This window comes from Vipera berus, assembly GCF_964194415.1.
Source record: "Vipera berus genome assembly, chromosome: W".
Lineage (NCBI taxonomy): Eukaryota > Metazoa > Chordata > Lepidosauria > Squamata > Viperidae > Vipera > Vipera berus.
The window spans coordinates 72,104,454-72,119,376 of record NC_138210.1 but is presented as its reverse complement, the minus strand read 5'-3'; the positions used below and the strand labels follow the sequence as shown (position 1 = coordinate 72,119,376).

Below are 14,923 nucleotides of genomic sequence, written 5' to 3'. Positions count from 1 at the left end.
CTGAGTCACGGTGTGCTGCCCTCACTTAACATGGCGCTGGCCAGTCTGCTGGAGCCGCAATTCCCCGCAAACGGGCCCGGCTTTTTCGGGTTGGGGGCGCCGGGCCTTCGCGGCGGGGCCAAGATATCGGGGGACCTGGCGCTAGCCGCCCCTTACGCCGGGCTGTCCGCGGGAGACGCCAAAATCGAGCTGGAACACGGGACCACCACGCTGGCCTTCAAGGTAAGCCGGCGGCGGGGGAGGCAAGGTAGACTTGAGAGGAGCTGGAGGCTCTACGGAGCTGGGGGGGGAGGAGGAGGCTGCCCAGAGGAAGAGAACCCCCTTGCAAAGCGGGGAGACCAAGCTAAGCTTCCAAGAGGGTCGAAAATCGTGTTTTTTAAAATCGAATTTCCATTCCTCTTGGGGTAGTTTTATAGGCCGGGGGTTGCACTTATGACCGTTTGTCACACTTACAACTTCTGCAGCATCCCCTGGTCACACGATCAGAATTCAGATACTTGGCAACTGACTCACATTTATGACGGTCGCCAAGTCTCCCCAGGGTCCTGTGTTCCCCTTTTGCGACCTTCTGACTAGAAAAATTCAGTGGGGAAGCTGGATTCACTTAACAACCGAAGTGACTTAGTTGCTGACTTTTGCTAACTTAACAATTGCAGTGATTCACTTAACAACCAAAGTGACTAAATCACTAACTTAATTGCAGTGATTCACTTAACAGCCGTAAGTCACTAACTTAATTGCAGTGATTCACTTAACAACCGAAGTGACTTAAGTCACTTTATTGCAGTGATTCACTTAACAACCGAAGTGACTTAGTTGCTGACTTTTGCTAACTTAACAATTGCAGTGATTCACTTAACAACCAAAGTGACTAAATCAATAACTTAATTGCAGTGATTCACTTAACAGCCGTAAGTCACTAACTTAATTGCAGTGATTCACTTAACAACCGAAGTGACTTAAGTCACTTAATTTCAGTGATTCACTTAACAACCGAAGTGACTTAAGTTACTGACTTACTAACTGAACAATTGCAGTGATTCACTTAACAACCGAAGTGACTAAATCACTAAATTGCAGTGATTCACTTAACAACCAAAGTGACCTAAGTTACTGACTTTTACTACCTGAACAATTGCGGCGCTTCTCTTAACGGCTGGGGCAGGAGAGGTTGCAAAAGGGGACGAAGCTCGCTTAACGGCCTTGCTTAGCAGTGGGTAATTTTGGGCTCCGTTGCGGTCGTGAAGCCGAGGACTACCTTTACCCCGGACCTGCTTTTGGATCTTCCCTTCTCTCTTTCTCTCGCTCCCTCCAGTTCCAGCACGGCGTGATTGTGGCGGCGGATTCCCGCTCGACCGCCGGAGTCTACATTGCTTCGCAGACGGTCAAGAAGATCATCGAGATCAACCCGTACCTGCTGGGCACCATGGCCGGGGGTGCCGCCGACTGCAGCTTCTGGGAACGGCTGCTCGCCCGGCAGTGTCGCATTTACGAACTCCGCAATAAGGAGCGGATCTCGGTGGCCGCCGCCTCCAAACTCTTGGCCAATATGGTGTACCAGTACAAAGGGATGGGCCTCTCCATGGGCACCATGATCTGTGGCTGGGACAAGAGGGGACCAGGTGAGGAATTTACCTCTTTTGTTTCTGGCCTTTCAGAATGCTTGGCAGGCTAGTCCTCGACTTAACGACCATTTCGTTTAGTGACCACTCGCAGTTAACAAGGGCACTGAAAATAAGGACTGCTGACTAGTTTTTAGATGACCGTCGCAGCATCCCTGTGGTCACGTGGTTTATACTCGGATGCTTGGCGGCCGACTTGCATTTACGACCGTCGCAGCATCCCCGTGCTCACGTGGTTTATACTCGGATGCTGGGCGGCCAACTCACATTTACGACCGTCGCATCATCCCCATGCTCACGTGATCAAACTTTGGGGGCTTGGCAGCTGGCCTCTTATTTTATGATCGTTGCGGTATCTTGGGATCACGTGATCCCTCTCTGCGATCCCTTCCCAACTGGCTTCTGACAAGCAAAGTGAATGGGGGGGGGGGGAAGCCCTATCCCCATAATGACCACATGATTCATTTAAGGACCACAGGGATTTATTTTGAAGAGTGGCAGAAAAGTTGTTAAATGGGATGCACCTCCCTCAACAAATCATCTGCTTTTAGCAATGGAAATTTTGAATTCAGTTATAGTCAGAAGTCCAGGACTGCATGCATTCCTCTGGTTCTGATCCATCCCACTAGATCTAAATTGCAATTACGGGTCGACCTCGACCACAGTTGAGGCCAAATTTGACAATGACCTCGCTTTAGCAGCAGAAATGGACTCAATTGTGGTCGTAATCCGAGGACTATCTGTACCCTGCACGATGCTTACCAGGAGCGGAGGAGGTAGGAGGTCTGTGGGAAAGATGAAATTTTTCCAGTGGCCACTTGGAAAAATGATGGCCGGTGTCTCTTTTTGAGAATTTGTGGCTAGAAGAGAAGAGAAAAGAAAATAGAATAGAATAGTATAGAATAGAGAAGAGAAGAGAAGAGGAGAGAATATAGAATAAAGTAGAGTAGAGTAGAAGCTGGAAGGGACCTTGGAGGTCTTCTAGTCCAGCCCCCTGCTCAGGCAGGAGAACCTCTACTGTCACAGACAGGTGTATGTCTAGCCTCTTCTTAAAAATCTCGTGATGGAGCGCCTACAACTTCTGGTGGCAAGCTGTTCCACTGGTTGATTGTCCTCACTGTCAGGAAGTTTCTCCTTAATTCCAGGTTGCTTCTCTTTTTGATCGGTTTCCAACCATTGTTTCTCGTCCTGCCCTCTGGTGCTTTGGAGAACAACGTGACCCCTTCTTCCTTGTGCCAGCCCCTCAAATGCTGGAACGCTGCTATCATGTCACCCCTATTTCTTCTTTTCTTTAGACCAGCCAAACCCAAGTCCCGCAGCCCTTCTTCGTATGTTTTACTCTCCAGGCCTTGGATCATCTTAGTTGCTCTTCTCTGAATTTTTTCCAGACTTTCAACATTTGCTAGACAACTTTCGCTGGTCTCGGGCTGCTAGATTCGAACCTGCTTCTCAGCTAACAAAGTGATATAGAGCTTGTGGCCTAGAGGTTAAAACAACTGCCTTAATGTGCAATCAGCCCAGGTTCGAATCTCAGAAGGGTATGGCTGACTGATGAAAACAAATAAGTTTGAGATGCATATCAGTCTCCCTTTAATTCTTTGTTAGCAATCTAAAATTTACACAAATATGAGCTGTCACTGTTGTGACTACTGCCTGTGGATGGCCTTCGGTTAGGCCGAAACAGGAAATAAAGATTTGTCCCATGTTTGGGGCCTAGCAAGGTAATCTAAATAGTTAACAAGCATTTAACATATATATATATATATATATATATATATGTATGTGTGTGTATGTATGTGTGTATATATATATATATTTTTGGTGCGGCTGCACACACACACGACTGTTTTTCCCCTGTGCTTCGGCTTGTGCAAAAGCTGCCGAGAGAGAACCTGGCAAGACTCAAACGCCTCCCCCCCCCCTTTGCCGTTTGTTGTGTTGCAGTTGTGTGGTTGTGTTCTCCTATGCTGATTCAGCTAGGCTGGGCAGGTTTGCGGTTCCCTCCTGGGGGAATGGGGGGGGGGGTTGTTTGTTTGCTATTTTTGCTTGTTTGGTTTTTTTTTTTTTTGCAGTCCCCGAAAGCCCTCGAGAAATTATCGGAGCGCTGTGTAAATAGATCCGTTTCTATTAACTCTGGGGATCAAGCTGGCTGGTTCTTGAGAAATGGCAAAAAGAAAAAGTGCCTGGATGGCGTTTAAGGCCACGTTCGGAAATAACACGGAGAGAATAAATTCTGCTGAAGTGCCTGAATGTGAAGCAAATAAATTTTGGAGTGGGGCATAAATCATATGCACTGCCTTTTTCTCCCTCCCCTCATTCTGTGCTGGTAGGATTGTGGTTCCAAGCTAGCGTTTGTTTGTTTTTTAGCCTCGGCGATCTTAAGACGGGTGGACTTCAACTCCCAGAATTCCCCAGCCAGCATGGCTGGCTGGGGAATTCTGGGAGTTGAAGTCCACCGGTCTTAAAATTGCTGAGATTGAAAAACAGTGTTCTAAGCCCTTCATTGGTGAATACAATTCTCTCTCTCTCTCTCTCTCTCTCTCTCTCTCTCTCTCTCTCTCTCTCTCTCTCTCTCTCTCCTCCCATCTCTACAAACCTGATTTTAAATCTCTCTGTGGATTTTTATTTAAACAATCCCATAATTCTCTCTCTTGTGTTGTCCCAAAACGGTTTCTTTGAAGGCCTCCTCATCTGATTACATACAGTATGGCTGTAGGCCGCAATATCTCGGCTCTTTTGACTATACTAGGGTTTCTTAGCAAAGGTTTGGAATGAGAGACTAGGAAACAACTTTGAAAAATTCCTCTTCTTTCTTCCCTTCCTCCTCCTCCTCCTCCTCCTCCTCCTCCTCCTCCTCCTCCTTCCTCCTCCTCCTTCTTTCTCCTTCTCGTCCTCGTTCTTCTTTTCCTTTGTCCTGTTCTCTTCCTTCTCCTTCCCCTCCCTGTATACCGGCATCTCAGACTAACCAATCTTTTCCATCCTTAACTATGGGGGGGGTGAGGTGTTACCCCCCGTTGATAGGGCCCGCAACTTGGGCGTCCTCCTGGATTCACGGCTCAGTTTGGAAGATCATATAGGAGCCGTGGCCAGGGGAGCTTTTGCCCAGGTTCGCCTGGTGCGCCAGTTACGGCCCTACCTGGACCGAGATGCCCTACGCACAGTCACCCATGCGCTCGTGACCTCCCGGCTAGACTACTGCAATGCTCTCTACATGGGGCTGCCCCTGAGGACCACTCGGAGGCTTCAGCTGGTGCAGAATGCAGCCGCGTGAGTTGTAATGGGAGTCTCCCGATACTCCCATGTAACACCTCTGCTCCGCGAGCTGCATTGGCTTCCAGTTGCCCTCCGGGTGAGATTCAAGGTGCTGGTGATGACCTATAAAGCCCTAAATGGCATGGGCCCGGATTATCTAAGGGAGCACCTGCTGCCAGCGTCAATTACCCATCGTCCTGTGCGCTCCCAGAGGGAGGGCCTTCTCAGGGTACCGCCGGTCAAGGATTGCTGACGGGCGATCCCCAGGGGGAGGGCGTTCTCTGTGGGCGCGCCTGCCCTATGGAATCAACTGCCAACGGAACTCCGGACTGCCCCCGACCTTCGTTCATTTCGCCGGGACCTGAAAACCTGGCTCTTTGAGCTATCTGGTCTGGACTGAGAGGTTTAATGTTTTTAAATTGTGATTTAATTTTTGTGGCTAGACTTAATTTAATTTATTTTAATTTATTTTAATTTTATATTGGATTGTTTTTAAATTTTGCCTTGTAAACCGCCCTGAGTCCTTTGGGAATAGGGCGGTATATAAACCGAATAAATAAATAAATAAATAAATAAATAAACAGCCCGCTCTTGGAGGGGGCTCCAGCCCACCGTGTCCAGCAAGCCGCCCTCACAGTAGCCAACCAAGTATCCAGGAAGCCCGCGAATCTGCCTTCCAGGCTAATAGCCGTTATCCGACTGCCACGAATTGGTCCAGCCCTTTTCTGAAGCCAGCCCCGCTGATAAGCCCGCACTCGAAACTCTGCAAACCTCCGACAATCCGGTTCTGCCATTACACACACACACAAACACAAACACACACACACACCTAGCGCACGATATCATCCGGGATTGTGGAGCGGGTAGTCCTCGACTTGGAACGACCACAATCCATTCTAAAATTTCCATGGCTAAGCGAGACAGTTTGTTAAAAGTGAGGTTTTGCCCCATTGGAGGCCCTTCCTTGCCGCGGTTGTTAAGCGGATCGCTGCCATTGCTTAAATTGCTAACACGGATGTTAAGCGAATCCGGCTTCCCCATTGATTTTGCTTGTCAGGGTGGGGGATCCCGTGACCCTGGGACACTGCGACCGTCATAAATACGAGCCAGTGGCCAAGTGTCTGAATTTTGATCCCGTGACCACGGGAATGCCATGTCGGAACGTGCACAGTCTTATTGTGCTGAGATAAGAGTAAACACAGTAAACAATGGTCTGTATTAAATGGTGGTTTATATTACGCTATCTACAATATCATACACCAGGAACAACATACATATACGTACTAATACAGCAGGATCCAACACACCACAGTTACAGCAGGAAATGGAAGAAAGAGAGAGCATAGCAGCAGAGCCTTCCTTTTATACAAAGGCTCTTAAAGAGACACAGACCCTGCTGGCTCTTAAAGGGATACAGACCCTGCTGAGTCATTCCCATCATTGCATCACACATCTTAACATTACATAAGCTGGTTAGCTGTTAAATCATTACCTTAACTTGCCACAACAGTCGCATGTGTGAAAAAACAGTCATACGTGTGGAAAAAAAGTGTGAAAAATGCCACAACCGTCGTCACTTTTTTCAAGTGCTGTTCTAACTTCACTAAAAAGGAACAGTTGTAAGTGGAAGACTTGATTGAATTAGGACGGTAAAATTTGGAGAAACTGCAGGTTTCGAACGCGCTCCCCCAGAAATCGTCTTCGGCCCAGTTAAAACCAAGCCTGCCCTTCTTAATTTTTAGGTGCTTAACCATGGTTTAAGATCATTGTCGGAAAATTTACGGGCGACTCCGTTAACCCTGCTTTCTTTGCCCTGCCTTTCAGGTCTCTATTACGTGGATAGCGAAGGGAACCGCATCTCGGGAACCGTCTTCTCGGTGGGCTCCGGTTCCGTCTACGCCTACGGGGTGATGGATCGTGGCTACTCTCACGACCTCTCGGTGGAGGACGCCTATGATCTGGCCCGGCGGGCCATCTATCAAGCCACGTACCGCGACGCTTACTCGGGGGGCTCGGTGAACCTCTACCACGTCCGCTCGGACGGCTGGATCCACGTCTCCAGCGACGACGTAGCTGGCCTGCGGGAATTGTTCCGCGACACATCCGCCGAAGCTGTGGCCTGAAACCGTGGACTGAAAAGGGGTGGAGGGCAGCAGCCTGGGGGTCTCGGTAAAAGGCCATTGGCTGTAGAGTGTTTTCAAAACCCATAAAAGAAACGAAATTGTAACTTCGACCGTTAACGGAAAGGGGGAGGCCACAAATATTGTCGGAAGAGGGTTTAACCCGTGTTTTATGTAATAAAATGTCCAGCTGCTTTGGAATCCAACTTTGCTTGTCCGTGCTATTTGTGTTCTTCACAAGAACGGGAGGTCAATCTTTGTGTACTGCGGTCCCAAGGAGTGTGTGCACGTCCACAGGTGTGTTATACAGGTAGTCCTCGACCTACGGCTGCAATTGAGCCTGAACTGTTTGTGGCTAAGCGAAACATTTCTTAAGTGAGTGTTCCCCTGTTTTACGACCTTCCTTGCCACAGTTGTTAAGTGAATCACTGCAATTGTTAAGTTAGTACCCAGCTTTTCATTTCAATCCCAAACCACCCCAGTGATGCCCTCGACGTGTTGTCCCGTTGCCTGGAGGCGGTCCGGGTCTGGATGGGGAGGAACAGGCTTCGGCTCAACCCTGACAAGACTGAGTGGCTGTGCGTGCCGGCATCTCGGGAAATTCAGATTATTCCATCTCTTACTATGGGGGGTGAGTTATTACCCCCCGTAGATAGGGCTCGCAACTTGGGGGTCCTCCTAGATTCACAGCTCTCCTTAGAAGATCATATAGGAGCTGTGACTAGGGGGGCCTTCGCCCAGGTTCGCCTGGTGCGCCAGTTGCGGCCCTATCTGGACCGGGATGCCTTGCGTACAGTCACCCATGCGCTCGTGACCTCTCGTTTGGACTACTGCAATGCTCTCTACATGGGGCTGCCCTTGAGGACCACTCGGAGGCTTCAACTGGTGCAGAATGCGGCCGCGCGAGTTGTGTTGGGGGTCTCCCGATACTCCCATGTTACACCTCCGCTCCGTGAGCTGCATTGGCTTCCGGTTGCCCTCCGGGTGAGATTCAAGGTGCTGGTGATGACCTATAAAGCCCTACATGGCATGGGCCCGGATTACCTACAGCAACACCTGCTGCCGGCGTCAACCTCCCTCCGTCCAGTGCGTTCCCACAGAGAGGGCCTCCTCAGGGTGCCTCCGATCAGAGAATGTCGACTGGTGGCCCCCAGGGGGAGGGCGTTCTCTGTGGGCGCGCCAGACCTGTGGAACCGCTTACCGGTTGAGCTCCGGTTGAGCCCCCGACCTTCGCTCCTTCCGACGGGATCTAAAAACCTATTTATTTGAACAAGCCGGCCTGGTCTGATGGGTTCGGGGTTTGGGTTTTAACATGGCTTTTAACTATTGTATTATATCGGGCATAAATATTTAATGTTTTTTAACTATTGTACTTTGTATTTTGATATTTATTGCCCTGTACACCGCCCTGAGTCCTTCGGGAGAAGGGCAGTATAAAAATTTAATAAATATAAATATAATATATAAATATAGTAACACGGTTGTTAAGTGAATCTGGCTTCCCCATTGACTTTGCTTGTCAGAAGATCACAAAAGGGAATAGAATAGAAGAATAGAATAGAATAGAATAGAATAGAATAGAATAGAATAGAATAGAATAGAATAGAATAGAATAGAATAGAATAGAATAGAATAGAATAGAATAGAATAGAATATGGAATGGAATGGAATGGAATGGAATGGAATGGAATGGAATAGAATAGAATAGAATAGAATAGAATAGAATAGAATAGAATAGAATAGAATAGAATACAGAATACAGAATACAGAATACAGAATACAATACAATAGAAAGAGAAAGAGAATAATGATAAGAATAGAATAGAACAGAATAATAGAAAAATTAGAATAGAATAGAAATAGAATAATGATAAGAATAATAGAATAATTAGAATAGAAAATAGAACAGAATAATTAGAATTCAGAATTACAATAGGAATAGAATAATGATAATGGAATAGAATAATAGAATAATTAGAGTAGAATTCAGAATTAGAATAGAAAATATGGAATAGAATAGAAACAGAATAATGATAAGAATAGAATAGAATAATGCAATAATTAGAATTCAGAATTAGAGTAGAATAGAATATCTTTATTGTCACTGTATCTCACAACGAAATTAAGTGCTGTCCACAATGCACACTACACACAGGTAACATGACCCCGGGACGCTGCAACCACCATAAATATGAGCCAGTTGCCAAGCATCCAAACTTTGATCACATGACCGAGGGGGATGCTGCAATGGTCGTGGGAAAAACTCATAAGCCACTTTTCGCAGTGCCGTTGTAACTTTGAACGGTCAGTAAAGGAACTCTTGTAAGTTAAGCACTATTTGTGGTTCAATTCTCGCCAACGCACAGTGCAAACGGCCATGGGGATGTGGCTGCGGGAGCTGGGAATGTCATTTGAAAGTTTTATTTTTAGACCAAACAAGCCCGGGGTGGGGGTGGGTCGTTGTGCCCGGATGGGTTTTCCCAAATGAAGGAACTCCAGCGCATTTTTCTTAACTCCTGGGACAATTTGCCCTTAGTTTTTGAGGGCTGATTCCATACAATCTCAACACACTCAGATAATCCTTCGCCTTCCTCTCGTCCTGCTTTCTTAACTTGGCACGACCGACTGCATGTTCATCGCCCCAGACTTTAATACGAAGGGAAAAGGTCATTTGCAAGCTTGGGGGATGAAAAGGATGAGGCAGGCCAAGCGTGTTTGGTTTTTTTTTTTAAGTGTTTTGTTTCTTCTTAAAACAAAGGTGGCTTTTGAAGTGTCTCCTTCCTTCGGGGCGGCGTTCGTGCTCGCGAAGGGGAAGGAACAAAAGGGTTTGCAAAAAAAAAAAGAAGCCGGTAGCGAAAGGTTTTTGCACCGTTGCAAAGAGACGGGATGGAAAAAAGGCTGGCTTGGTCGCTCAACAGCGAGACACTGGTGAAGCGGGCCCAGCAGCGGCTGCATTCTCCGCGTCGCGTGAGAAAAGCACGTCTTCTTCCCCCTGTCCTGACCACTTTTTGCAGAGGGACGATCGAGAGCATCCTGTCATACAGGACCACAGTCTGGATTGGAAGCCTTCCCGGCTTCGGACAGGAAGGGGGTGCCGAGAGTGGTGAGGACAGCAGAAAAGATCATTGGCAGTTCCCTCCCTTCCATCCAGGACGTGGCACATAAGCGTTGCTTGAGCAGGGTCCGCAAGATTGTCTGGGACGCTACACACCCTCTCCGTGACCTGTTTTCTTTGTTACCTTTTGGGAGGGGGCTCCGTGGTATCCGAAGCAGAACGTCCAAATTCGGTCAATTTTGTTCCATACAGTATCAACCTCGTGAACTCTCAAGCTTCCTCCTTCTGCTATGTATTCAAGATGGACAGTGATTAATATTTGTATGTTACTTACATGTAAGGGCGTAGGTCTATACATATGTGGCGTATCGTATGTTTAAATGTGTGTTATGTATGTGCACACTTTTGAGAGCGAGCAACTAAATTTCATTTTTAATGGGTGCCGTTGTGCCCACAGGGAAAAAAAATGACAGTAAAGGTTATAATAATAATAATAAAGTTGGAAGGGACCTTAGAGGTCATCTAGTCCAACCCTCTGCTCAGACAGGAAACCCTACACCATTTCAGACAAATGGCTGTCCAGTCTCTTCTTACAAAACTTCCAGTGTTATTAGATAACTAGATAATTAGTGATCTAATCTAATCTAAAATCTAATTGCTAGACAAGTACCGACGAGAGGAGACAGGGCTGGGGTGTCTGTCCTGGGTTCAAAGCGGCCCCTGCAAATAACACGTAGTCCTCAACTTACGTCCACAATGGAGCCCCAAATTTCGGGGTTGTGAACCGAGACATGGGATAGGTGAGCTTTGCCCCATTTTTACCATCTTTCTTGCCACCGTTGTTAAGTGAATCGCTGCAGTTGTTCAAGTTAGTAACCCGGTCGTTAAGTGAACCTGGCTTCCCCATTGACTTTGCTTGTCAGAAGGTCGCAAAAGGGGGAATCACGTGACCGCGGGACGCGGCAGCCGTCATAAATGTCAGCTAAGTTTTGATCACGCGACCACGGGGAGGCTGGAAAGGGGGTGTCTCTTTTTTCAGGGCCGCTGTAAGTTTCAACGGTCATTAAGTGAACTGTTGTAAGTCAAGGACTATCTGTACAGAGTCCTCCACTTACAGTTCATTTAGCGGCCGATCAAAGTTACAACAGCTTGGAAAAAGGGACGTATGACTGGTTTTCCTCACAGCTATTGCAGCATCTCCAAATTCAGATGCTTGGCAACTGACTCGTATTTACGACGGTCGCAGCGTCCCAGGAGGGCATCGCGTGATCCTCTTTTGCGACCTTCCGTCGCGCAAAGTCCACAGGGGAAGCTGGATTCAAGTCACAACCGTGTTCCTAACTGAGCAACGGCAGCGATTCACTTAAGGACCGTGGCAAGAAAAACCCTAAAATGGGGGAAAGCTCGCAAAACAAATGTCTCACTCAGCAGACGTAAAATTGGGCTCGGTGGTCGTACGTCGAGGACTTCCGGTTGTACCGTGGCTTGGAGCACAGGGGTAGGCAACCTTGGCTCTTTTATGACTCGTGGACTTCAACTCCCAGAATTCCTCAGCCGGCATGGCTCAGCTTGGAAACCTCTCCTTTTCCCCTCTGCACAGCTGACTCAGGAATTCTGGGAGTTGAAGTCCCCGAGTCGTGAAGGGGCCATAGTTCCCCCATGTCGGCTCAGGAATTCTGGGAGTTGAAGTCCACGAGTCATAAAAGAGCCAAGGTGGCCTACCCCTAGAATTAAAGGTTGAATGTTTGCGTGTCAAGGAGAAGTGGGGGGGGGAAAATGGCAGTGCCCATTTCTGCTAGATGCTCCCTGCTGGGGCCCTGCTCAAGAATACGTGTGCAGCTGTGGTGTGCGATTGTGTGTGCGCGCAGGAGACTGGCCAATCAGGGCAGGAGGAGGGGGAGAGCACGGGGGTGTGGCAGTTGGCAGCAGGGTACACCTCTCCCCCTCCCTTTTTTTTTTGCACACACAAACATGGACACGCAGGCGAATACAAAGAGCTGTATGACCTTCTTGTATCCTTTGCCCAGGGGTGCCGTGTGCATGCATGCATGTGAGGAGACAGGATCAAGGGGAAACGTGTGTGTGTGTGTGTGTGTGTGTGTGTGTGTGTACAAGGGGAGAGAGACGATGGCGGGGGTGGGGGCAGAGAATCCCCCAGTCTGCCCTTCCTTTTTTTTTTTGGCCTTGCCAAGGAAAAACAACCAGGAAGCTTAAAGGAGCAAAATGAGTGCAGGAAAAGAGTGTGCGAGAAAGGTGTACATGTATTTTTTTTTTAATTTTGCAAAATGGCTAGACAGGTTGACGTGTACCGAGAAAGAAAACAAAAGGGGGTGGGTGGGGGAGGCTTGGAAGCGATAAACCGACGGCCTTGTAGAAACTCGGGATAATAAGATATTCGATAGGATAGATAAGCGCTTTAATTGAATCCTTGGTGTTTTTTTTTAAAAAAAACAACAGACAAGGATGTACCGAAACTCCCCCCCACACACACCTTCGAGTGTGTGCAAAGACTTGTGGGTGTGCAAGCATCCTTTTGAATGGAAGACCCAGCAATTTATCTCCTAAGGTTAGGATCGTCAGGCTGCCAGGCCTTGGGATGGAGGCACCGTTTCCCCAAAAAGCTAGAAAAAAAACAAAAAAGCAATTATAGCGGTAACAATAAGGCCCAGGGCGCAAGATTTTCTACGAAAAAAGCCTTGCAGAAAAGCAATAAGGAATTTCGGGGTAATTATGTCATGAAATCTACCTTTTGGTTTTCATTTCAGCTTGCTTGGTATGGCAGGAGGGGACGGCGGGAATTACTGGGGCTTCTTCAGCGTTACAATGGTAAATGTTCCTCCCCAAAACCATCAGCCCCCAAACTAACAAGTTTTAAACCAGGGTTTCTTTCTCCGGCTGCTATTCTAGCAACTCGAAGTACAGAAGCTGGTTAACGGAGCTGTTCCGGGCTTCGTTTCCACCGCCATTAAAAGAATAAATGAAGGCGTTTTAAGTGGAGGTAACCTGCGGGGAAATTACAGTCTCTTAGCTGTAGGAAGCGGCGCCTGAGTGATGCAGGGGGGGGGGAATTGATGGGAGGGTCCGTATTATATCATGCAGCTGGATTTGTCTTTGCAAGAAAGGGAAACTGGTCTGATTTGAGGTCTGGAGGCAGAAATCAAAAAGGAATAAGCGAATTCAGCTTGCAGGTGCAAATTACATTTTAAGGCTTGAAAGCTTTACTTGATGTACAGGTATCCCTCCGGGAAGTTTCAGAGATGGAGGAGACCCATGGAAGGAAATTGCAAGGAGAAAAAAAAACCTGAAAATCCTGAGTTTATTTACTCACTAGGAGCATTTTTGGTCCATTCTGGTGTTGCAAAGCAAGGCCCTAGGGCGTGCAAACACTCTTGGCCAGAATCAACCATTTTGCAGCATCCAGTCAAGGCAGGATTTGGTCAGAATGGAGCTGGAAGGGACCTTGGAGGTCTTCTAGCCCAACCCCCTGCTCAAGCAGGAGATCCTACACCATTTCAGACAGGTGGCTGTCCAGTCTTTTTTCAAAAAACCCTCCAGTGATGGAGCACCCACAGCTTCTGGTGGCAAGCTGTTCCACTGGTTAATTGTCTTCACTGTTAGGAAGTTTCTCCTTAATCCCAGGTTGCTTCTCTCCTTGATTAGTTTCCATCCTTGCTTCTTGTCCTGCCTTCAGGTGGTTTGGAGGATAGCTTGACTCCCTCTTCTTTGGGGCAGCCCCTGAGATACTGGAACACTGCTAACATGTCACCCCTAGTCCTTTTCACTAAACTAGACATACCCAATTCCAACAGCCTTGATGTTTCTGCATAGCTTGGGAGGAAAAAAATTACTTTATGGTGGCAGACGATGCAGTGAGTTGAGAATCCTGTGGGTCCCATGAGTGTAGCAGAACTAAGTGCAGGTACTCCTCGATTTGTGACCATAATTGACCTCAAAATTTCTGTGGCTAAGTGAGATAGTTTCTTTCTTGCCACACTTAAGTGAATCACTGCAGTTGTTAAATTCTTGTTTTGCCTTCTGGTGCTTTGGAGAATAAGTTGACCCCCTCTTCTTTGCAGAAGCCCCTCCTTAAGTAACACCAGCTGCCTGCAATTAGTGCAGGTTCGCATCCCACCAGGCTCAAGGTTGACTCAGCCTTCCATCCTTCCGAGGTAGGTAAAATGAGGACCCAGATTGTTGGGGGCAATAAGCTGACTTTGTAAAACTGCCGCTTGGGGGTGTGTGTGAAAGCCCTAATAAGCAGGCATATACATAGAATGAAGGCTACTGCTAAGCTTGTAAGCCGCCCTGAGTCTTCGGAGAAGAGCGGGATATAAATGGAATTAAAATAAATAAATAAAATAAAATAAAAATATTACGAGATGGCTATCATGTGTCCCCCCCCCAAGTCCATTTTTTGTCTAGATTGGCCAAACCCAAATCCTGCAACCATTCTTCCTATGTTTTAGTCTCCAGGCCTTTAATCATCTTAGTAGCTCTTCTCTGCATTTTTCCCAAAGTCTCAACATTTTTTTTTTTGTACAATGTGGTGGCCAAAACCGGATGCAGGATTCCAGGTGCGGCCTTAACAAAGCGGTACTGATACTTCCCATGATTTTGATCAGAGGGTGTGTGTGTGTGTGTGTGTGTGTGTGTGTGTCTTCAAACTTGGCCCTTTGATGACTTGTGGACTTCAACTCCCAGAATTCCTCAGCCAGCGAGCCTGGCTGAGGAGTTCTGGGAGTTGAAGTCCACAAGTCATCAAAGGGCCAAGTTTGAAGACCCCTGATTTTTGATTCTATGCCTCTGTTTATACAACCCAGGTTTGTATTAGCTTTCTTGGGGCCATTGGTGGAAATGTGGCCAGGATGCAGGTC

At 47.5% G+C, this 14,923-nt stretch overlaps 1 protein-coding gene across 1 annotated transcript; it reads left to right on the top strand.

Annotated features, from left to right (window-relative positions):
- Nucleotides 1-24: 24 nt before the first annotated feature.
- Nucleotides 25-7,194, top strand: LOC308676762 (proteasome subunit beta type-5-like). The gene is made up of 3 exons (XM_081342783.1): nucleotides 25-222; nucleotides 1,316-1,622; nucleotides 6,699-7,194. Exons 1-3 carry the CDS (start codon nucleotides 31-33, stop codon nucleotides 6,995-6,997), a joined length of 798 nt encoding a protein of 265 aa, XP_081198909.1. The 5' UTR covers nucleotides 25-30; the 3' UTR covers nucleotides 6,998-7,194.
- The last annotated feature ends 7,729 nt before the right edge of the window (nucleotides 7,195-14,923 follow it).

What these genes read in the sequence shown, in the direction of transcription:
- LOC308676762 (XM_081342783.1), top strand. Translation starts at nt 31, where the DNA reads ATGGCGCTGGCCAGTCTGCTGGAGCCGCAATTCCCCGCAAACGGGCCC. An exon ending in CCACCACGCTGGCCTTCAAG is followed by an intron (nt 223 to 1,315) that starts GTAAGCCGGCGG and finishes CGCTCCCTCCAG; the next exon opens with TTCCAGCACGGCGTGATTGT. An exon ending in CTGGGACAAGAGGGGACCAG is followed by an intron (nt 1,623 to 6,698) that starts GTGAGGAATTTA and finishes CCTGCCTTTCAG; the next exon opens with GTCTCTATTACGTGGATAGC.